A 24,353-nucleotide genomic window follows, 5' to 3' on the forward strand; every position below is an offset into this window, starting at 1 on the left:
CTCAGTTATTCTCCCCGTGGTTGGTGGCCTGCCTTGGACCCAGATAGGAGTCCCTCACCAACCCAAACAGCACAGAGAGAATGCTTATTACCACCATGGAAACACTTGTGAAATCATGAAATCAGGAACCGTGCTAACTGTGCCTTAAACCGTCACTGTTAGAACATAATTTTTTTTTTAATCACATTTAGGGAATGTGAAAAATAGAAGACGTTTCCGGGCAGGTGCTTAAGTACAAATAAATGATTTAAAAAACAGTTGCAAGAACAGAATGTTAAAAAGAGATTTGAGGGGCGCCTGGGTGGCGCAGTCGGTTAAGCGTCCGACTTCAGCCAGGTCATGATCTCGCGGTCTGTGAGTTCGAGCCCCGCGTCAGGCTCTGGGCTGATGGCTCGGAGCCTGGAGCCTGTTTCCGATTCTGTCTCCCTCTCTCTCTGCCCCTCCCCCGTTCATGCTCTGTCTCTCTCTGTCCCCAAAATAAATTTAAAAAACGTTGAAAGAAAAAAAAAATTAAAAAAAAAAAAAAAGAGATTTGAATTCTTTAGCCACCAATTTCTTGCCTGCCCCATTGAGCAGGCAGGGAGAGGACAGAATAATAAAGCCTTTCTTCTTCTTCTTCTTTTTTTTAGTACACAAGATAAATGAGGTGGTTGTAGTTCTTATTTACTAAGTTTCAAAATATGTAAAATTGTAGACTTCAGGCTCAGAAACCAATGGCAAATAAAACACACATTTAAATGCATACAAAAGTAAATCGAGATTATCTCACATAAAACCCCCAAAACCAAAGGCTCTAAAAGCTTCAGGTTGTCATCTATCAGGGACAAAAAAATTAGATACTAGCTGACATCTCGTAGAGAAAACATCGCCATGGAAACCACTTGAGCTTCGGCATCTGAAGTGATAATTTGAGATACTCGAACAAAACTGCTATTAGTTATAATTTAATTTAGATTGCAGCATGATTTTTGCAGCGGGGGCTGGGCCAGATGATGTATATGTGCCTTTGTTCTTTCCAACGTCTTTGTTTCGTTTCACTGTATTCTCTCTTCCAGTCTGAGCTCGATGGCAGAAAATTATTTTTTTCAAATAATTTGTTCTAGCCATTCACTGCTGACTGGTGTTCTAGAAGCCTATGGAAACAAATGGTGGCCGACTAAGATGCTGAAGATATAAGGGGATGTTGTTTTATTTTCAGAGAGGTGACGGCTGATCACGTTTGCAGGAGGTAGAGACTTCTCCAGGCCAGCAGGATTTTAGCCAGGCAAACAGAATGTGGCACACATCCCCACGAGCCTGAGTCTTGTATTTACACCTATGCCCTCACCTCGGTTTTTGCAAAAAGCCAGCCAGCCAGAATTCCAAATTCAAATGGGGAGGGGATTACGGACTTTTGGCTTCTGACTTGAGAAATCACACAAGGCTTACATTTCAGTTCCAGTCTCTCTCTTTTTTTTAATGTTTATTTTTGAAAAAGAGAGAAAAAGAGAGGGAGAGAGCGTGTGCGGGAGCAGGGGAGGGGCAGAGAGAGAGAGGGGGACAGACGATCCAAAGCAGGCTCCACAGTGACAGCCTCAGGGGGTCAAACTCACAAACTGAGATCGTGACCTGAGCCGAAGTCTAAGTCGGGCACTTAACCAACAGAAACCCCCAGGCGCCTCAACATTTCTAGCTTCTTTTTTTTTTTTAAGTTTATTTATTTATTTTGAGAGAGAGAGAGAGAGAGCGCGCGAACAGGGGAGGAGCAGAGAGAGAGGGAGACAGAGAATCTGAAGCAGGCTCCGTGCTGTCAGTGCAGAGCTTGATGTGGGGCTCAAACCTATGAACCGTGAGATCGTGACCTGAGCTGAAGTCAGACCCTTAACCGACTGAGCCATGCAGGCGCCCCCCCTCCCCCAACATTTCCAGCTTCTTAAAGGAAAGAGCAGGTGGCAGCTGCCTGCCTGGTTGTCAGAGATTTGGTGAGAAAAAGGTCAATTAGGTAAAAACGAACAGAATACAGGAACTGGTCATCACCTGCTATATATTTGTTTAAAAAAGGGTTTTTTTTTTTTAAGTTTTTAATTTTGAGAGAAAGAGAGAGAGTAAGCGAGCAGGGGAGGGGCAGAGAGAGAGGGAGAGAGAGGGAGACACAGAATCGGAAGCAGGCTCCAGGCTCCGAGCTGTCAGCACACAGCCTGATGCGGGGCTCGAACCCACGAACCGTGAGATCGTGACTTGAGCAGAAGTCAGACACTTAATCAAGTGAGCCACCCAGGCGTCCCTGACTGTTTAATGCCAACTTTTACACAAAAGATCTGAATGGGCAATTGATTATATTAGATTCCCTCCTTCCATTTCTTTCCTTTTTTTTTTTTTTTTTTAAAGCCAACTCTGAGTTGTCTCAATTGCCTTTCGGGAAGAAAGATTTACGGATATTCCCAGACCAGGCTGAACACCATGTTCTTTTGTCCAACTGCCCATAATAGGTATTTGAGTTGGAAACAGCTCGTTACTGACATGAGTTCAGTCTTGGTATTCCATGAAATAAACAGGTAAGACACTGGGTGTCCATTTCCACGGTGGGCAAAGGTGTTCTGTTATTTCTCAGGTGGGCAAACTGTTCCTTCTTTCATGTTAGTTACAATCGTTGATGAGTCCGTCATCGGAGCTGTTGCCGGATGATGTCACAGGCACTGTGGGTCAGAGACGGTGACAGCCGGCTGTCACAGGTTGACTCCCTCAACGTCTCCCTCCTGCGGAGTAGGCTACACCACACGGAAGTATTCAGTCTTGAAGGGGGTAGGTGCCCGCCACCTAAATGTGGGCCCTGTGGATTCATTAAAGACACTTCTGTGCATCTTGCTGTGGTTCTCAAGCTGAGCCTTGAAAGTCTAGATCAGGGAGCCCCAGAGCGAGGGCTGGGGAGCCCGGTGGTGTGGCCTTCCCTTCACGGTGAAGAGGGTCACGCTCCTGTCTGCGGGGCTCTGCAGTCACCGCGTTCCTCTGCCACAAGGTGTAAATAAATCCGTGCTGGTGTCATCAGGAGTGCAGAAGCCCCAGATCTGGGGGAATATGATTGGTTTACTGGAATTGATTCGTTTTTTTGAGAGAAATCTTGTCTCCTTGCTGCTGGTACCTATATGGGTGGAGGTTGAGAGAAGGCGGCCCGCTCAGGGGGGAAGGCCAGTGGCTACAGAGGAACATGGTTGTCCAATATTCCAAAGCACCAGAGTGACTGTCACTTGAGGACGTGCTGGGTCACCATTTACAGATACATTCATCAAGCCTGGTGAACATCCCCGCTACGCAGGGGTCCCAGCTAACACAATTTGTGGTTAACTGTTGGCAAAGCGGTCCCAGCAAGAATTGGTTGTCTGTTCGACAGTGGAAAGAGTCTCAGTTTCCAAGGAGAGGGTGGCTGAGAAAATAAAGACGTCAAGAAGATACCAATCGTAGCGAATGAGCCAAAAATGCATCTTTTAAAGACATTTCCTGCTGTACTTCCTCTCCTCCCTGACAGGTGTTTGAGCTGGCACCATTCAGAAGGCCAATATCTTCAGGAGACCTTGAGGCCATGGTCTCCGGGCTTCTGCCGAGAAACATGTCCACTTGGTGTTACGCATGTCTCAGTAAAGGCTTTGGACTTCCAGAATTTATGGTGCGGAAGCTTGGTGAAAATAGCTTTTTTATCTACCCAAGAGATGAGTTTCCTCATTCGTGAGAACATTGAGGCACATTTCATCATATGAGGAATCAGGCAAGGATGAACGTATCCTTTTACTCCCCCTTTATGGAGATTTCCAGTAGATTCCAAGGCCATAATTTGACTGTGGATAGCTCTTTTGGAAGCAGCTGGATATTCCTGATTTGTTTTTGTCACCATCGTACGTCTTTCAAGGTAGTACAGTGAAAAATCAAATGCACGTTAAAAAACATTTAATCTGCTATAACATCTATATCTTGACTTGTGGGCAATGCTGTCTTCTGTTTTAGGTGATGAATACGGTCCTGCTCTCTGTAGACTGGTCTGTCAATGTCCACTTGGTTTGGGCTTTGTCGGAGGTCGCGTTATAACTGCTGTTTCTTTTCTTTTCTCTTCCTTCCTTCCTTCCTTTCATGTTTATTTATTTTGTGTGTGTGAGAGAGATAGTGCAAATAGGGAAGGGGGGAAGGGGAAGGGGAGGGAGAGAGAGAGAAGGAGAGAGGGAGAGAGAGACAGGGGGAGAGAGAGGGAGAGAGGGAGAGAGGGAGAGAGGGAGAGAGAGAGAATCCCAAGTAGGCTCCACTCCCAGCAAAGAGCCTGACACGGAGCTAGATCCCATGACTTTGGGATCGTGACCTGAGCCGAAATCAAGAGTCAGATACTTAACTGCCTGGGCCACCCAGGTGCCCCACTGCTATTTCCTCAAAATGTAAAATTAACCCTTTTTATCCCTAAGAGTTCAGAAACCAGTGTCTAGGTGGGGAGTGTATCTCAGACCACAGCGGCATTCGCCCAGATCACAGCCCGCTGACGGGGTTCTGGCTCCACTGTGTGGTCTATTCGAAGCAGTGGGGGGTGAGCAGACAGAAAGTACTTTTAAAAATTAATTCTGCACACATTTTAAGTCTTTTATCAATGCCCAGCTGGGCTCTTGCTTTTGAAATACTCTTTTCGGCTGTGTTAGCACAAGTGAACGTTTCTAATTCCAATCCCAAGACAATGCCTTTTCTTCCAAGAAGGCTGACCTCGTAAAACTGAATATACAACTCTCAAGCTAGAGATTTCTGCTGTCTTTTGAGCTGTTCTCTTCTTGAATTAACCTTGGATCTCAGAAGACAGCCATCTTTGCTTGTTGGCTGGTGGAATGACTAAGGATCATCAAAAAAGAACCCTGTAAAACCAATGAAGGCTTCCCGGTGTTTTCCACAAATAGATTCCTCCCCAGTGCTGGCTCACATCATTACCAGGATGGGATAAACTTCCAGCACCAGCCATGTGGCTCTAACACAGTTCTTTTGGGTCAACAGAGTGTGAAAAAATACTTAATTGGCTCTAGCAGTCTTCGGTATGATTTCTTCCACATCGAAAAGAGAAAGCGGCGGGGGGGGGGGGGGGGGAGAAAAGAAAAAGAAAAAGGAAGGTGTATTTTGCAGCGGGGATTTCGCCTCTAGGGACACAGTTATTATTTCAGACTCCTGCATTATATTTAAGAGATGTCAGAAGGGAGGAACACAACTCTGAATAGGGACTGAAATTCTTTTAAAGTTTAAAGTTTCTATTGAGAGGAAGGAAAAATGGGGTATACCTGAATTTGAGACCCGATCATGCTATTCTCTGTATAGTTTTGGGCGAGGTGCTGTAAACACTGGGGCCGCTGGCTCAGTCCTGACTGCACATGAGGAATCTCTCAGGGATGGGGAACAGGCATCGGGAGTTTTAAAAAACTGCCCCGGTGATGCTAATGTGCAGTCAGAGCTGAGTTGCAGCCACTGAGGTGTTGGTTCATTGACAGAATGAATGCATTAATTTTGTGAGTCGATTTCCTTATCTTTTTTTTAATGTTTATTTATTTTGAGAGAGAGAGAGAGAGAGAGAGAGAGAGAGAGAATGTGTGTGCCCATGCGTGCACATGCAGGGGAAAGGCAGAGAGAGGGAGAGGGAGAATCCCAAGCAGTTTCCACACCGTCAGCAAAGAGCCTGAGGCGGGGCTTGAACTCACGGACCCCAAGATCATGACCGGAGCTGAAATCACGAGTCAGATGCTTAACCGATCGAGCCACCCAGGGGCCCTGGTTTTCCTTATCTTTACGAAAATGTGGCTAATACCGTCCACACATACCACATAGGGCCGCTGTGAGGATAGAACAAAACCAGACACTGAAGCGTTAAAGTCACTCACAAATCGAAGCTATCATTTCTGTCTTTATCCTTTCCAGTCTTCTAAAAGTTAAAATTCCCAAGTAATTTCTTGAAAATCGCTTTTAGCCTTTCTAAGTGGGAAATTTCAGAGCAACCCGTGTCCATCCCTAGGTTGAAAATAATTGCAACCACATTCATCTGGATTTTTATGCACATTTTAACGTAAAGTTGATTTTACTTTTTTCCCCGAAGCCTTCCGGGGTTACTCTCTGGAGGAAACTCAGCTGCAGAATCGAGAATCCCCCTGGGTCTTTAGACATTTCTGAGTAGTCTGTGCAGAGCCTGGGGAATCCACCAAAGATCTCTCCAAACGAGCGAAACGACTTGTCGCCTGTTTGTTGGCCTTGTTTAGAGGGACTTTCCCCTGAAGAGCGGATGGCATTGGGTCAAACACTTCATCTGGGTAACGTTTCTGTGACTTTCGAAATCAGAGGTAAGGACACAAGGCCCCCGATTTGCCAGCAAAGGTAGAATTAGCATTTCCGGGGGGCGGGGGCGACTGGCAGGGATTCCCTCGGGAGGATTCACACCCAGGGATTCTGACAAAATAGTCTTTCTGAGTGACAGAGTCAGTAAAGGAAGCAATGCTGGATTCATCTGGAAGATGCTGAGCTCCCCTGAATGCCTCCAAAGGATATGCATGGATGTTCAAAGACACAGCACAGTAGGAGGAGGCTTCAGACGGGTGGCTCCTGGAACCAAGGTCAGACTCAGACATCCCCGGACCACACGGAAGTCAAACCTGCTTCACTTCTGTGGGCGTCTCGTAACATTGCTACGACACGAGAATGAGGCAAAAATGGAGAGTGGCACCCACTGGAGTCTGTGGTTCTGTGGTCCACGGAGAAGTCACCATAGCAACATGTTGGGTATTCCTCTGCCCTTCCTGGCCCTGAGTGAGGACAGCCAGGGACAGATCTGGGAGAGGCGGGGCTCCAAGGATGGGGCCAGGTGTGATGGGGTCGGGGTGGGGGGCGGTGTGCAGAGCACAGAGAACAACAGAATCCTAACCTTCTTGGCTTTCAAATCTGTTGCGAGGGACAAGGGGAAAGGAAGACAGCAAGAGAGGTGGGGAAAACCGGACTGAAAGAAGTCCCCGTGAGGCAGGAAAGAAGGGCCTTACACGTTGTCCCAAAGCTGGAGGTTTGAGCCCCTTCGGATTTTTCCCCAGTGGAGTTCTAGAAAGTTAGAGAGTCCCGGTTAGGGAAGAATGGAAGCTTTGGGGGAAGGCAGCCCTCTGCCCCTGTCAGGCGCGGGAGCCACTAGGAAGTAGCAGGTGTGAGGAGGGGACGGTGTGCAGGGGTGAGGCTGAAAGGGGGTAGCACCCTGCTGCCCACACCTGAGCCACCTACGTCCCTCATATCTTCACCATGGCCCCCATGGCTTTGCAAAGCACAAGCCCGCCAGCTCTGTTCTTGCAGTGACTTGGAAAGGCTGTGTGGGCTCTCGAGGCTTCTCAGGTGCCTTGGTTAAAAGTATTCATGCCAAGACACTGCATCTGGAATCTGCCATCTGGGAAGTGCGGTCAAGAGTGAGCCCTGGGCTTGGACCTTAGATTTGTTAACTTTGGTTCACATTTCTCTGTGAGAGGATGTCATACACACGCCAGTAATGAAAATGAGATCACTGAACATTCAAATCACAAAGTTAAAGAGCAGTGGATATATATTCAAAGAAGTCAAGATAAAAGCATCTGGGAAAAGAAAATAGAAACATGATAGAATAAATAAATCCACAGCTGGTTCTTTGAGAAAAAAAAAGTCAGATACTCTAAGAAGAAAAGGGGAGAAACCTAAACCTAGTGTAAGATATTTGACTAAGAAAGTTTCTGGAGAATGGATACTAATTATAAAAACTTATTTTGTTCCACTCTATGGAAATGAATTTGAAAACCTAGATTAAAAGCACAAATTTCTGGAAGAATACAATATAACAGAAATTATTATAGATGAGAAAGCAAATCTAATGAAACCAATTATCATAAAGGAAACTGGGGGTTGTCAAAGAGGTATGCCCACTAAAAAACAAACGAGAACAAGCCAGTAGGCTCCATTGGTTTTACGGGTTAAGTCTATTAAACAATTTTTTTTTAACGTTTATTCATTTTTGAGAGAGAGACAGAGCGTTAGCAGGGGAGGGGCAGAGAGAGAGGGAGACAGAATCTGAAGCAGGCTCCAGGCTCCGAGCTGTCAGCACAGAGCCCGATGCGGGGCTCGAACTCACGAACCGTGAGATCATGACCTCACCAACTGAGCCACCCAGGAGCCCCGGGAGTGAGTCTATTAAACTTACAAGGTACAGGGGACGCTCCAAGGCTATTTATATCCTTGCCACAGACAGTGAGGTCGTTGGACCCAAAGCATCGGCATCACCTGGGGGCTTGTCAGAAAAGCAGGCTCTCAAACCCATCTCTGCCCAACTCAACCTTACTCATCAATTTCCCCAGGGGATTCTTAGTTCAATTTAAGTTTGGATGACACTTGTTTGTTACTCCGCGAGTTGGAGGGTAATGGACAAACCCAGTATGGTGTGGCTAGGGATCACAAGACTGAAATCTGATGTCGCCAAGGCTGAGTTCTTGTTGGGAAGCTCTAAAGAAATATTTGTTTCCAAGCTTGTTCTTGTTGTTGGCAGACCTCAGCCTTTGTGGTTGCAGCAGGGAGGTCCAGGTTTTCTTTCTGGTCAGTGTGAGACTGCTCTCCTAGAGGCCTCCCACATTTCTTGCAGGATGGCTCCTTTTTATGAAGCTGGCATAAGTTTATAAAACCCATATCTGCACCCTCCTCCCCCAGCCAAAAAGTAAAAGGATGCTATAAACATATTTCACCCAAGAATTATTAACGTCAAAAACAAACAAAAACCAAACTACTAACCTAAATGAAGTGTGAGTAAAATTACTTTAGTTATACCTTGAGTCAACGCCTCTCCATGACTGAATGTGGTTAATGCTAGGAATGAACGCTCGGTTCACGATTTGGAGATCTATTGCTATAATTCACCCCATTACTTTATCCAAGAACATGATCGTGCCCATAGATGTTGAAATGGCATTAGATACCATTCAACACCCAACTCTGCTAAGACTTACCCAAGCAAGAATCCTTAAAATGTGAATACGTGTATGATAGGTTACACATCAGGTAGGATTCAAAGATGGCCCTTGTTGTACATATACCTCGTCTCGCTTATATTTAATCAAGCATTCATCTGGGTGCTGCTGTGAAGAATTTTGCTGATGTAATTTGGTGCCAGAGTAACTCACCTTAAGACGAGGTTTTTTTCTGTGTTTGTTTTTGTTTTTAATTGCTTTTGGGTTTTGTGCCTCGACAAAAAAGGGAAACAACTGAGGAGTTTATCAGGAAATGTTTTAAAGGTATATCTACATGAATATTGAATAACGGGGAGGGAAGACAATAAATGGAAAGACATTTGCTTGCTGGGCAGGGAAATATTATTTGCATAGGTGTCAATTATCCTGCAATTACTTTACACATACAATTCAATCTCAATCAAATTCTAGAGAATCCCAATGAAATGACAGGAATTCTAACATCACGTGGGAAGCGTCAGTGTGTAAGGATAGGAAAATTTTGAAAAGAGCATGAAAAGGAAACCAACCTTATGAAATATCAACTACGGGTATAAAAGCTGAATCATCATCACCGCTTGCTCCCGTCTCATGAAGAGTCAGATCAACGCGATAGATCAGGGAGTCCAGACACCTGGGTGGTTCGGTCGGTTAGGTGTCTGACTCTTGATTTCGGCTCAGGCCATGATCTCACAGTTTGTGAGTTCGAGCCTCTTGTCGGGCTCTGTGCTGACAGTGCGGAGCCTGCCTGGGATTCTCTCTCTCCCTCTCTCCCTGCCCTTCCCCCGCCTGCAAGCTCTTTCTCTCTCTCTCAAAATAAATAAACTTAAAAGACTAAAAATAAAAAGGGCAATTGTGACTATGATAAAGGCAGGGGAGAGGACGGGAGCTCACCCACAGTGCCAGAACACCTGGCTGGCCAGCTGGAAAAAAATAAAGTGGGATTCCTACCTTCCTCCTTCCATCCAAATAAATTCGAGGCGGATTAAATGTGTAAATCTTACAAATAAAACAAAGCCATTAGAAAAATATGTGAAATAATTAAAATAATTTCTGAATGGAGGGGGCATGACATAAAACCCAAACGCCACGAAACACTGTGTATTTCATCCTCTAAAATTTAAAAATATTTACATGGAAAGAAACCCTCATGCACTCAAAAACTAGAGATCACACTAGGAAATCATTCAGCCATGTCATAAAATACTAATTTACTCAACACATAAAGGATTCTTGTAAGCCAAGTAGGAAATGACCAGCAAGCAGAGGAAAGGATATAAATATGTAAATAATTCTTTGGTCAAAGAATGGAAACAGGCCACAGCAAAATAACCACGAGTGACTCGTTAACATATGCAAAGAGACTTAGTCTCTCTCGTGATTAATGAAACCCAAATTAAAACAATTAAAATTCTTTTTTTTTTTTTTTTTCAAATAAGATAGAGCAAAATTCAAAAGAGCATTCCCATGTCCTGGGTTGGCGAATGTGTGGGGAAGGAAACATCCATATCTGACTGGATTGGAGGTCCTGTACTTGTGGAGGGTGATCTAGAACAGCTACCAAAATTAAAAACGCATCCCCCCAACCCAGTGAAATCATGTGTAGAAAGCTATTCATTATGGAGACAAAAGTTGGGAACAACGTCAATGACCCTGTGACTGCAAATCGGTAACTCTGGTATCGCCCGTGACTTAGGCTTACATAAATATGTCGGGGGCTTCTACAGCAAAGGACAATTTGGACCCTTTGCAGGAAGAGCATGCATTAAAAAGCATGCATTTAATTATTCCTTGCACTTGAATAAACGTGTACTGTTTTGGTCACCGAAGGATACAAAACCCACAAAATGTAATAAAAAAGATTAGGTATCAGAGATTAAATGCATTAACCATGCAATCTTAGCGTAAGGATGAAAACAGGGATCTGCTCGGAAATGATTACGAAGTAATTATAAGAGCTGGAACAATTATTTTAAGTGCTTGCAGGTGGTACAGAAAACCAACTACCAGCTTGTAATTATGGAGGAAACCGAATAGATAGATGCAGCTTTATTTTTTTTTAATTTTTTTTTTAACATTTATCCATTTTTGAGAGTGAGAGAGACAGAGCAGGAGTGGGGGAGGGGCAGAGAGAGAGGGAGACCCAGAATCTGAAGCGGGCTCCAGGCTCCGAGCTGTCAGCACAGAGCCCGATACGGGGCTTGAACCCACGAACTGTGAGATCATGACCTGAGAGGAAGTCGGACGCTTAACCGACTGAGCCACCCAGGCGCCCTGATAGAGGCGGCTTTAAAATGTTCGCTACATCCATACTCCTTTGCCCATGAAGATACAAAAATATTTTATCTTCAGACGGTGGAAAGGACATTTGGAATATAGACAGGAAACCGAGTCATTAAAACTCATGGCAGTAGAGGCGGGGCGCCTTTAGAAATCACCTTGCTCTCTCCAGTGCTAAAATACCTTTGAGGGTTGCAACCTCAGACTTCCTGGCCAGTGCCTGGGGAGCCGTATTCTGGGATCTGACAGGCAAGGGGCTGCTATACTGAGCCACCGCAAGGACCTTAACCAACCGACCGAGCCACGCGGGGCCCCTCTAAGTTAACATTTTACAAAAGAGCCCACGTTGTGGCCTTTGGTCCTGATGTATTTGGTACCCAATGTCGTGAATGGGATAAAACGCCCCAACACTTGAGATGCACGCGTCATGAAGCAGCTCGACACGCAGTTTGGAGTCGTTAACTTAGCGTGGAAATTTATGGCATCAGACTCCTGGATTTGTTTTTTTCTGGTGTTTGTTTTGTTTTTGTAGTTTGCAGAATGCGCCCTGCCATCTGCAGTTGTCTTTCTGCGGGCAAATCCGTGCCATTGTAAGGAAATGAGATTCTGCGAATGTGACCAAGAGAAAAAACCGAGCCCGTAATTCTGAGATGGGAATCACAGCAATTTTCTGGTGCTCTGTGACCTTTAAATAAATTGCAGCCCAGAGCTAGGGTTTGTTTTTTCTACCTTGCAACCACTGTTCTAAAAAAATATTCTAACCACCATAATGATGTGCTTTAGAAGCAGACTATACCTGTTCTCAGAGGGGGGGAAACTGGGCAGGAAAAAGATCGAGCGGATGCTTCTGATACAGAATCGGTTTAAATAAAAGCAACATCATTTTGTTTGCTATTTTCCTCTTTAAAAACTACACTCGACCAGCCCCATACTAGGCCCTTGTGTTTGTGACGGTGCTGTTATAACTGTCCAGTGTTTTCCAGAAAACTCCAATCACGTGGGAACCAGCTTCACCTTTTTGTTTTTGCCAAAGCCGTGTAAAACCTACTATTTATTTGCTTATTTTCACTAAATTGGCCCCATTTCTTTTTTTAATGTCCTTCCTTCCTTCCTTCCTCCCTCCCTCCCTCCCTTCCTTCCTTTCTTTTTCTTTCTTTTTGAGAGAGAGGGAGACACAGAATCCGAGGCAGGCTCCAGGCTCTGAGCTGCCAGCAAAGAGCCCGACGTGGGGCTCGAACTCACGGACCGTGAGATCATGACCTGAGCCGAAGTTGGACACTTCGAATGAGCCACAGAGACGCCCCTAAATTGACCCAATTTCTTAGATGAGTAGAGGCACTGATCACACTTTATATCGCTACCAAGTAATTCCATTGCCTGTCAAGCCCGTTCTTTTTTATTAGCAAGGGGGGCAGACCTAGAGCTACATGGAGACTTTCTCTTTGACGACATTGGAAGGCCTGAAAGAGAAGTGAACAGGAAACAACACTATGTTGTATAACGCCTTGTCTCTTTTCTTCCCGTAAGGATCTAGCGACCCCCTATCGAGGCCCCCACGTTGCACTGCTCCAGGAGCCACAGACTGCAATGCAAATGGCATCCCTTAGAGTTTTGCAGTGCACAGCCTGACCAACCATCAACGTCCCTCGCTTAGGAAAACAGTGACAGAGCCCCAAAAGGCTTTACAGAGGGAATGGATAGCTTAGCATGTCATGGAAGAGAACAAGGATCGTATCGCATTAAGCCAGCATCCCTTGGAACACATTTGCTGGGTCTGTCATTTGGCATCATCGAAGATGTAAGAAAATGTAAGAGAGCAGAAAGAAAACAAGATCTAAGAGTGGAGGTTGTGAATTCTGATTTCCAGGTCTCTGCAAAGCAAATGTCCTGGGGTGAGTATGTAGTGAGTAGACCTACTTCGTCACTAAGATCCCTGTAATCCTAAGGACTCCCTATTCTCCATAAATGCACCTACTTTATTTTAAAGCAGCATTCCCCCCCCCTATATCTTTTCATATTAAGTTTGCCAGCTCATTCAAAACACTGAAAAAATAATTTGACATTTTCCTCAAACTGAGGCCCCTTCCTGGGTGCAGCCATTTCTATCATGACGCACTTATGTGAGAGCCACGGATTGTGGCCCCACTCGGTGGGCTTCGTGTTTGTTTGGCTTCAGTCTATTTTTCCAGTTGTAAGTAGGCCGATGGGACTTCTCTGCCTTGGTGAGCTTCCTAACAAAATGGTCAGAGGAACCCAGCCTTTTGTAAGCTTACCACTATGGCCTTTTAATTTGTGATTTCACCACGTAACGGCTTCATACAAACCTCCAGAGTGCTTGCCTTAACTGGTCACGAGTGCAGCTTGGATGTCGGGATTTTTAAAAGCTGACCAGGTTAGTCAAAGGTGCATCTGAGAGCGAGAACCACTGCATCGGATAAGTGCTTCAAACTTTAATGTGCATGAGTCACCTGGGAATCTTGCTAAAATGTAGATGCTGATTTGGTGCAGCTGAGGTGGGGGCCTGGGAGTCTGCATTTCTTTCTTTTTTTTTTTTTTTAAGAATTTTAAAAACGTTTTTATATCTTAGAGAGAGACAGAGATAGCAGGGGAGGGGCAGAGAAAGAGGGAGACACAGAATCCAAAGCAGGCTCCAGGCTCCGAGCTGTCAGCACAGAGCCCGAACCGGGGCTTGAACCCACGAACTGTGAGATCATGCCCTGAGCCAAAGTCGGACGCTTAACTGGCTGAGCCCCCCAGGTGCCCCAGATTCTGCATTTCTAACAAGCTTCCAGGGAAATACGTGGCTGGTGGAGGACCACACTTTCTAAGGCTCTAGATGAATCGATCTACTTCTAAGTGTCCTTTTTCTCAAACCAGGACTAATTAGCTCTCACTTTCACTCTTGTCCTGTCCTGTACCTACGGAGACTCGGGCAGCACACGACTTACAGGCGGTGATGGTAGTTTTGTGTATACTGTCGTTTCTGAATGTCTGACAGCGAAGATTCATGTGGAAATAGAGTAAGAAAGGTCATCTGAAAGAAAGCAAAAGGCTCCCCCCAAAGTACGGGGGCAAATTGCTGATATAGGGGCTCACTTAGAACCCCAGAATTGGTACAAAGAGGATTTGAAGCTGAGGACGTTTGGGATGCATCAGATATAGAAAGAAATCTTTTTGGAATTTCCTTTATCTGACTAAAAGTAGGAATTTCTGGGAAATGAGACTGCCATTCTCTCTTCTGGGTGGCTTTTACTTCCAGGAAGGAGACTGAGAGTAAACTTGCTACAAGTGCTCTCTCCAGGGGACTTTTATGGCCTTGAAGAAGCCAGAAAGACCATTCATATTTGTATGAACAAGCATTATCACACTTTCTTATCTCCTGGTTTTTTTTTTTTCTTTTAGAAACCCACTTGTTATTCCTATGGAGGCCTTTTCTCTACTATGTAAGGTATTTAAGCATCTGGCTTCAGCCATTTATTGAGTTTTTCTCTTGTAAGCCCCTGAACGCATACGAATACATTTCTTCTCCTGTTAATCTGCTTTTTATCAGTTTAATTTGCAGGCCCCCGTGGACAGAACATAAGAGAATAGAGGAAAAGGTCTTCCTCTCTGACACTACGCCACTGGAGGCTGCTATTAAGTAACCTCCCCTTATCTGGGTCTTTCTCTGTTCCCTATTCAGCCCGCCACCCCCATTCTCTCTCATTTACCTAAAAGAAAAAAAGAAATCAAATCTTGTTATCTAAATAAGCCTTCTGCCTCATAGGTCATAAGCTGTTTTCTGTCCCTTTAATAAAGCTCATGAGACAGACACACATACTCCTTTAAAAGCATTCCCCCAATCATGGAAGTGGCTGATGAGATCCATGCAGTGACCGGTCAACACCAGGGGAGAGCTGTGCCCCAGTGCCAGTGGAAATTCTCTGCGAAAGGGACCTTAGATGACGTAGTGCAACCATGATATCTGGGTTGCAGTAACGTTCCCTACACACATTTTCATCATATCCGTCAAAAAGAATGAGACTGTCCCGCGGAAAGCGTGATTTTTAAACAACAAATGAACTCAAACTCTCTGGCCCCTACAACTGTATCTCTCAGACCGTAAAGCAGGCACTTTACTAATTAAAGCACACTGAATGTGAGCTCCTATCGGCCCAAAGTAGCATCTAGAGGCTTTTGAAACTGGTCTCTTGGCAGCCGACTTAGACCATACACGCTCACGACTCATGCACCTGTAGCAGCCCAAGAGCCTGAGCGTTTCAAAGATCCTGTGTTGCCTTGGTCTGCTCTGGCATCTGGAGGAATTTATCTGAGAAATCTCTGTTCTTCTGTGGTCCTGACATAGGTCCTTTCTCAGCTCATATTTTTACTCCTCCTTTTCTTCTTTCGGCATTAGGAATGCTTTCTTTTGTTCAGGTCAGCCCAAGAGGAAAAACCAGCCTGCTGCGTAATCCTGACAACAGTCATAAAAGAGAATTCTTTATAAGTGCCCTTGGCACACAGCACCCCTCATCATGTTATAGGAATCCATGTGCGAGGAACAAAGAGGATTGTTTCATCTGTAAATTGGCTATTCTGCCAGTGGGGCAATTCTGGCTTTTTTCAAAGCTTTGTAAAGCTTAGCGGCACAAATCCCGGCAAGGAATCACAGTGGCGAGAAGGGCACCGAAACTGATAAATACGGGGTACGGGCTGGAGTATGCGTAAAGTAATCAAACACATGATGTTTACATGATGAACAGTTATGGATCAGAAGTTAGGGTTGGGGAGGATTTGGGAGCCTTTACTGGACATTCAAGCATCATGGCAAATCGTGTCTAACGCGATAACAACATTATTGCCGCTAAACTTTTTAAAAGCTTGCTACGTGTCTATAACCATTTTAACTGCTTTCAGTATATCATCCCATGTAGAATTCTGTGAACTGGGTCTTATAATCTCCATTAAAAAATGTTTATTTATTTTGACACAGAGGGAGAGAACACGAGCAGGGGAGGGGCAGAGAGAGAGGGAGAGAGAATCTCAAGCAGGAGACACAGAGAGAGAACATGAGCAGGGGAGGGGCAGAGAGGGAGAAAGAGTCTCAAGCAGGCTCCTTGCTGTCAGCATGGAGCCCAACATGGGGCTCGATCCCACGAACCATGAGATCATGACCTGAACCCCAATCAAGAGTTGGACACTTAACTGACTGAGCCACCCAGGTGCCTCTTATGACTCCCATTTTATTCACGAGGAAACTGAGGAAACATGTCTAGGTTTAACCTGCTAATGAGAGGCAGTGATAGTGCTGGAACCCAGGCCTCCAGCCACATTGCCTCCACCGTCCTCTTCCTGTTTTTAGCTTGGGGAACATTACACGTTGCTTCGGACACCCACGGGCTCTTATGTGGAGGTGCTGTGGAGATCACACCCCACTCTTCACCTCATGGTGACAAAGTACAGGCTTGGAGAGGTGATCCAACGGACCCAAGGTCGGGCTGAGTAGAGCAGAGAACAAAGACCTATGGCTCTCCACCACTCGGTGTCATGGGACCGTGAAGTTCCTCCCAATTAATTTTGCAGCCAAGAGCTGCCTTTTATTGCAGGCCTGTGCTTTCAAATTACATGTCTGGGCAGCTGCAGGAGTGAGACTAAATCCACAGGGTTTTGCAAGCTTACACGCACCCCTTGGGACCTGGAAGGCTACGGGATTATGCACATAGATACACGGTCGGGAGAGGAATCTCTTGTGTTGCTTTAGGTAAAGCTTGCCCCCTGGCCTTGGACTGTGGGGCTGCAGTGACTCATAAAGGCGTAAGTAGGGGAAGTGACCCATCGGGTCATCTGACAGTCACCTCGCAGACCTCGGTTTAGCATCTCCTAATTCCACTTAAATGAGTCAATAGTTCCCGCGTGCCTTACCTTATCTCCTTCTGGCTCCGAGCGAGGCTGACAGTGGTAACTTTTGCACACGTGGTTATGTGCTAAGCACTCCTTGGCTCACACATTCCTTCACACTCTTAATCCTCCAACAACCTCACCAGCGAGGTTCTGTTATAACCCCATTTTGCAGATGAAGAAACCGAGGTTCAAGGAAATAAAGCAACCTGGCCAAGCCTGCCTTACCTGAATCCAAGTGGTCTAAGTGCCAGGGGTCGGTGGCAGACGACATGGGTGAGAGGGTCAGCGGGGAGGCCCCACAGTTGGACTCCACCAGCTCGCCCTGAATGTGGACGTGAGCGGAGGCGTTGGTCTGCCTCAAGGCCGCCTTGAGAGGCGCAATCTGGTTGAACTGGACTCTGGAGAGGCAGCCGGTGAATCCCGGGGTGTTGTATTTGTGAATCTCTTGGTCAATCTTCCCTGTTTCTAAAAGATAAAGAAAGAGAAAATAAAAATCGTCTCCCACTCACTGTATTCTGGCGGTAAAATATCCTCGCCTTTGATGCCTGTGTCCAAACCTTACTCTCAGGTTTCAGTGCGAGATGTTACATTCTTTCAGATGAAATATTAATGACTCGGCAAGGCTCAGGGCTGGAGACTTCGCTGTAAAAGAACCTCTGCGTTGCCAGAGATTGTGTAGGGTGAGGAGAATACGACTCTATTTGTTACAATAAAATGCACATATAATTACCTTCTGGATACCTGCGGTATTGTTAGAACTAACAACACTCACGTGGTTCTGATTGATTTTTCTCCTTCTCTTTTCCCTCTTACATATATTGAACAAGGCTCCCTGCTCAGCCCTCCTGGTGAATTATGGTTCTGTTTTGTACCTCTTTCTTATTTTCTTCTTCTTCTTCAGAATACTTTATTTAAAAAAAAAAAAAAAAAAGAGTTCCCATAGCCTATAGAACGGAGCGTTTTCTTTCTTCAGCGTCCAATCCCCTCGGAATTCTGAGGTTTATAGAAACCCAGCTAGTATCCAATGGATGTTTTGGAAGTCAGGAAACTTTCCCGACTCAAGTCACAAATAAACACACGCACTTAAGAATCGCTACCTTCCCCCGCTCTGTGTGCTTAACGTCTTCCTAAACTAACATTCAAATCAGAGGGGAATTGAGCAGAGGCATTTCCAATGTACTGTTTCAATTAATGTAACCACACGTTGTCTTACCAGTTAGATCAGTAAAAGCAAGTGTCTCTTCCACCCTCTGCCCTGAGTTTTACAATCTGTGTAGCAGATTGGGAACTTGTTAGAAATGCCGGGTGGTGGTGGGGGGGGGGGGCTGGCAATCTGGGCTTTCACAAGCCCTCCAGGGGCCTCTGCAGCCCGCTAAGGCTTGAGAACCACGGGCACAGACACTGATGGCATAGCGTGACCAACCCAGGTGGTGGGCAAATGCACCCTCAGAGAAGAACAGAGCAACTTGTGTTCTGGACGGGATGTTATGCCAACCCGCCGACTGTCTTTTACCACCAGGAACAAGGATGTGAGACATTTACCCTTCCGGTGGAGTTGTGAAAAACACCAACTTGGGGAAACAGAAGGCCACCTACTTCTTTAAAAAGTTGAATTCGGAGCAGGTGATGTCTCTTACTGGGGAAGGAACCCAGGTGAAGCAGTCTTGTATAAACATTTACTTCCCGTCAATGAAAGAATAAATCAGTAGAGAAGGGAGCTTCTAGGCACTGGAGGCAGAAGGGGATGTACTGATTATTCATCATGTTAAGGAATCGGTTCAAGGGCTGACCTGTCCTAGTCCAATGGAGAGTGGTACTTCCAAAAGGGGCTTACTTAGACAAGTCCGTAAAGAGATTTTAATGAACCGTTCTCCATATTTTCCTCCTGCAGTCAATTTCAGCCTGTGATTCTGAGCTAGACCATGATTCAATTAGCAGGGGGAGGCAGAAGGTACCTGGGACTGTAAACAAAATTCCCACACTCAGGATGTCTCCTAAGGGTTCCCCTGATGACCAGAAAGAGGCTCTGGTCCCACTGATCCCTCGCTGGCTGTTCTCTTCTTCCTCCTCTGCTTTCTTGTCGATAATTGCAGGCTTATTGGATGGATGAGTTCATTGATTCGTCGGATGAATTCATTGATTGATTCTTTGTCTCCTGGTCTGATATCAGAATTCCTTGTCCTGGGTTCACCAACTTGCCTTCCAGGAAAAGAGCTCATATATTTGGTTTCTATCCCCTCCTTCTAGTGATCTGCCTCCCTTGAAACATCCCCAGACCAAGGAGACGCAGGGTAACTCTCTGTTCCCAGATCGCAAGGGACACCTCCACTCCTTGCTTTCCCAAATTCCTATCTGGCTAACATCTGTGGTCGAGGCACCAGAACAATGGCTGCTTGGTGGTGGAGCCCAAGTTCCATCGGTCCCATCTGCTGCTTTTCGTCCATAGATGGAGAATTCGTGTTAGCCTGTCCAGCCCTGGAGTAGGGCTTCAGAAGGAAGAATTTGGGGGCTGGTAGCTCCTACCATCTGGTGAGACCTCAATTCAATTCAATTCAATTCAATTCAATTCATTGCATGTACTCACTGCCTGGCCACAGGAGCAGGAAGACAGAGATAAATACAGAAGTTGACCGTAAGTAGCTCCCAACCTAGGTGGGGAAACATGCAAATAACAAAGCGATACAACTGAACAAGTGCTGCATAATAACAAGAGTTAACGTTTACTGAACCTTTATAACCATATGCTTTATACAAATGCTAGATATTTTATACAAATTAGACATTTAATTCCTAGAACAACTCTATGGAAAAGGGAGCATTACTATCCCTATGGAATGTATGAGAAAACTGAGGCGTACGGGGCTAGGGAGGTAGGCAGATGGGCACCAGAGCCTCTGGGACACTGTGATTTTCTGAGCTGAGAAGCAAACCATGTATTTGGCAAAATTATCAAAGTCTATGGTAAGCCTGGGAAGCCAGTTTACACGGGGCTCTGGATAGCACTTCGGGAGAGGTAACACGAGGGCGGGTTTTGTTTTTGTTTTGTGGTAAGGATGCTTTAACAGGAAGTCTACCCCCGAATGCATTTGGAAGTATGCCATATGATATCGTGAACCCTGGGCACTGTGCTGGGTGGCAGCTCTCTTGCATTCACGTTGCGTAAGTGAAAAAATAATGTGCCCTTTGACCAACACCCCACAGCCCCTTTGGTGACCAGCATTCTACTCTCTGCTTCTGGGAGTTTGACTAGTTTAGATTTCCCAATACACGTGGGATCATGTAGTTTGTTCTGTGCCTGGCTTATTTCACTGAGTGTACTGTCCTCTGAGTTCATCCATGTTGTAGCAAATGGCAGGATTTCCTTCTTTTTGAAGGCTGTAGAGTATTCCACCGTGTGTGTATGCTACACTTTGTTTATCCATTCATCCATCGTTGGACACTTAAATTATTTTAAAGTTTTTTTTTAACATTTATTTATTTTTGAGAGACAGAGAGAAAGAGACAGAGCACAAGCAGTGGGAGGGACAGACACACACACACACACACACACACACACACACACACACAGAATCTGAAACAGGCTCCAGGCTCTGAGCTGTCAGCACACAGCCCAACACGGGGCTCGAACCCACAGACTGTGAGATCATGACCTGAGCCGAAGTCAGATGCTTAACCGACGGAGCCACCCAGGCGCCCCACCTGGTTTTCAAGTTATTGTTATGGTAAACAATGCTGCAACGAACACGGGAATGCAGATATCTCTTCGTGATCCTGATTTCTCTCGGGTATATACACACCGGAAGCGAGACTACTGGATCACAGGGTCGTTGTTCTCCTTCTAGGTTTTGAGGAACCGCCATGGCGGTGGCACCATTCTACATTCTCCCCAATTTCTCCACACCTTCACCAACGCTTGTCTCGTTTAGAAGTAGGTTTTGAGAATAAAAGGAAAGAGAACTCCAGGTCGAGTGTGTCAGGGGGGTTAGCTATGTTCTGGTACTGGTGGGAGCGTGATGCGCTCAGAGCTCAGGGCCATATGGGGAAGAGCCTTGAATGCCACGTGAAGATGCCCGTATTTAAGGCGGAGACTCCGTGGTTGAAGCTGCCGAGGACCGTGATGGGAACAGTGTTAGAAAGGTGGTTCTAGTGGCAGTGTAGTGCGTGCACTGAGCAAGTAAGCGGTCGTGTGAGCCCCCCAGGGCTGCAAACTCCTAAGACAGGCGTCCTTCTCTTTGCCGTCGGGCTGAGACAGGGTCAGGCCGTGGATGTGGGTAAGCGCCTCGTCTGTCACCATTGCTCTCTTGCCCTTTGCTAAGCCATGAGATCATCTGTAGTGAATCAGTTTTGATTCTGTTGCCTCTGCTGGAGATGTGGGTAATGAACTTCTGACTCAAGCTTTACTTCACAGAGTCCCACACAGCTCACATGGCTTTCTGAACTTGACGTAGGGCGAGCTTCCCTATCACACACGGAAAATGAGCGCTTTCAAAGCCATATCTGCCTGAAGGCTCCCAGTTTAACAGGGGGTGCCCATTTCTTTTTTTTTTTTTTTTTTTTTTTTTTGAGAGAGCGTGAGGGAGCATGAGCGGGGGGAGGGACGGAGAGAGAGGGAGAGAGAGAATCCCAAGCAGCCTCCCCGCTGTCAGCACAGAGCCCGACGCGGGGCTTGAACTCACGAACCATGAGATCATGACCTGAGTCGAAGCCGGACGCTTACGGACTGAGCCACCCAGGGGCCCCGGGGTCCCCATTTCTTAAAGACGGGTCCTCTCCTGAATGCCTCGCTCTGAGAGAACAGACACAAGGCAGATGGCCAGAGGGGGTCCCAGGAAGGGGGTGTAGGTGGTGGATCAGGGACCCCCGGACGGTGGGAAGGAGCTGTGAGCGGCCAGCGAACGCGTCAGCGGGGTGGGCGCAGGGTGGGGGCTGGGCTGCAAGCACGAGGCCTGGGGGGTGAACTGGGGCTTTCTCCTCTTCCCAGGTTTGCTCCCTTTCGGGGAAAATCCCCAGTGTTTCAACCGTTTTCCCTGCCCGAAAGGTGACTGGGTCACAGAAGCAAGAGTTCGGACGCCCAGGAGAGCAGCACCAACATTTCCAAGTCGGATGGCATTCCAAGTCTAGTTGAGGTTGGCTGAGACCCATTCCGCTCTGGAGTCTTCAGGTTCAGGAGGTTCCCACTCTGGGCCGCGGGATAATTGTAACCTGAACAGTTTGTACTGTGGGCCCGAAATGGCACACACGTGAGGTACTGTGTTCAGCATGTCGTGCGGTCTCCCAACAACCCTCGGAGCGAGATTATCCCCTCTTCCCAGACGAGGAAACTGAGGCATCGAGAAGTTAAGGCTTTGCTAACGAATGAACATGTACATTTCATATACAGAGAAGTCAGATACTTTATTCTCAATTTCGCTCTCTCTCAAAAAAAAAAAAACAACAAACACAGACCATATCATGTTGTTTTTATATTTACTTGGATTTTGGCATTTCTAGTCAGGGACTCTATAAATTGGGAAAGTGAAGTTAAAAAAAAATTTTTTTTTTTAACGGCTATTAGAGACCGCTCCAAGACCATGTTTCGTTAGCAACTTAGCCAGTAATAAAGTTTTAAAAAATGCAATGAACTGATGTCAAAACGTTGCCAGCATCAATGAAGGCACCGGTAAGTTCTGTAGATGCTTCTCTGGGATAAAAATCCATCTTTCTTAAGAGCATCTAGCACATGATAGTAAAGCTATTATTGCTTTGGTGTGTTTGAGCTCATTACAGGTGAATTGCGTTCATCTGTAAAACTGACTGAATGGGTCGCACGCTGAATCACATACCACAGCTCGATTCACCGTAAGAAACTACTCTCCCCATGGAGTCTTCTCGGCCAAGGCATCAAGGCGTTGGCGGGGGGGGGGACACCTGCTTTAAAGAATGCAAATCATAGAAATGCAGTACAGGCACTTCTGAAGTTATGCCCTCAAGCTGTAATTAGTACTTTAATATCTTACATTAATGATTGGGTTAATGATATCTTTACTTGAATATCTTACATTAATGATGTGGGTTATCGAAAATAGCCCACTAAAAACATGACCCAATTCCAGGTAAAACCTTACGATGAAAGGAGCACGAGGCAGCGAGGACATGTGCCAGCTTGATGGTGGCATTATGTGCCTCCCGGCTTCCCGTCTTCAGCTGCTGAATACCAAACGGTGTGGCGAGAGAGGAGAGGGGGACGGGGCACCGGAACCAGCCACAGCCGGCCCCACTGATGGCAGAACCGTGCGGGGACCTTGCGGACGACTGTGGACACGGCCTCCGTGACTGGACATCCAGATGCCAACTCCTCCAGTGACAGCTCTCATCTTCCTTAGAGACTAAACTCATCTGTCTATTCTTGTGTGCCCATGGGGCCCTATTCATCAGCTGCGTTTTGTTCTGTTTTACACTTTCTAGAATTTCCTCTCAATATTCTTTTTGGTGGGGGTAAGGATGGGATGTGACGAACTACCCCTGTAAAACTCAATGTTTTTACTTTTTATGAAAGAGGGCCAAAAGATGTTAGAATGTCAGCGAGACCCGGTTTAAAGCTTTTTTTAAAAAAATGTTTTATTTAGTTTTGAGAGAGAGAGCGCGAGTGGGGGTGGGGCAGAGAGAAGGAGACGCAGAATCTGAAGCAGGCTCCAGGCTCTGAGCTGTCAGCACAGACCTGGATGCGGGGCTCGAACCCATGACCCGTGAGATTATGACCTGAGCCAAAGTTGGATGCTTAACTGAGCCACTCAGGTGCCCTCCTCGAATGAAAACTTTTGATGAGGGGTCTCTTGTGTGCTCGTCACTGTGTTAGGGGCTGGAGAGTCGACTTTTCAGAATCTGTGGGAGGGACAGAGAGGGCAGACCCGGGTGCCAGCCCACGGAGCTCACCTTTGCTCTCCAGAGACTCAGGTGCAGCTGGCCATGGGGCACTGTCCCCTCTATTCCCTCCCTCTGCTCCTGGGGGAATTTTCCCACGGGTGGCACTGGGGGGGGGTGCCCTTAGGTCATTCAAGGGCTGGGTATTAAGTAACATGTGATCATAGGGCGAGGAATATGTTCTTCCCATTCTCTTTTCATCCTTCAAAAAGAGGGTGTCAGGTTGGGACTGGAGTATCTTTTCCAGCACTCCAACACTTGCTAGTTTCTCATTTTATTTTATTTTATTTTATTTTATTTTATTTTATTTTATTTTATTTT

At 46.1% G+C, this 24,353-nt stretch overlaps 1 protein-coding gene across 2 annotated transcripts in view; it reads right to left on the reverse strand.

Moving 5' to 3' along the window:
- CNTNAP2 (contactin associated protein 2) overlaps positions 1–24,353 on the reverse strand; it is a 1,948,817-nt gene that overhangs the window by 15,313 nt on the left and 1,909,151 nt on the right. For both annotated transcript variants that reach the window (XM_027075690.2, XM_053217934.1), the window contains one exon: positions 17,358–17,597. In XM_027075690.2, coding sequence (XP_026931491.1) covers positions 17,358–17,597 — 240 coding nt within the window. The remainder of the gene's footprint in view (positions 1–17,357; positions 17,598–24,353) is intronic.

Source organism: Acinonyx jubatus, chromosome A2 (genome assembly GCF_027475565.1).
Source record: "Acinonyx jubatus isolate Ajub_Pintada_27869175 chromosome A2, VMU_Ajub_asm_v1.0, whole genome shotgun sequence".
NCBI lineage: Eukaryota > Metazoa > Chordata > Mammalia > Carnivora > Felidae > Acinonyx > Acinonyx jubatus.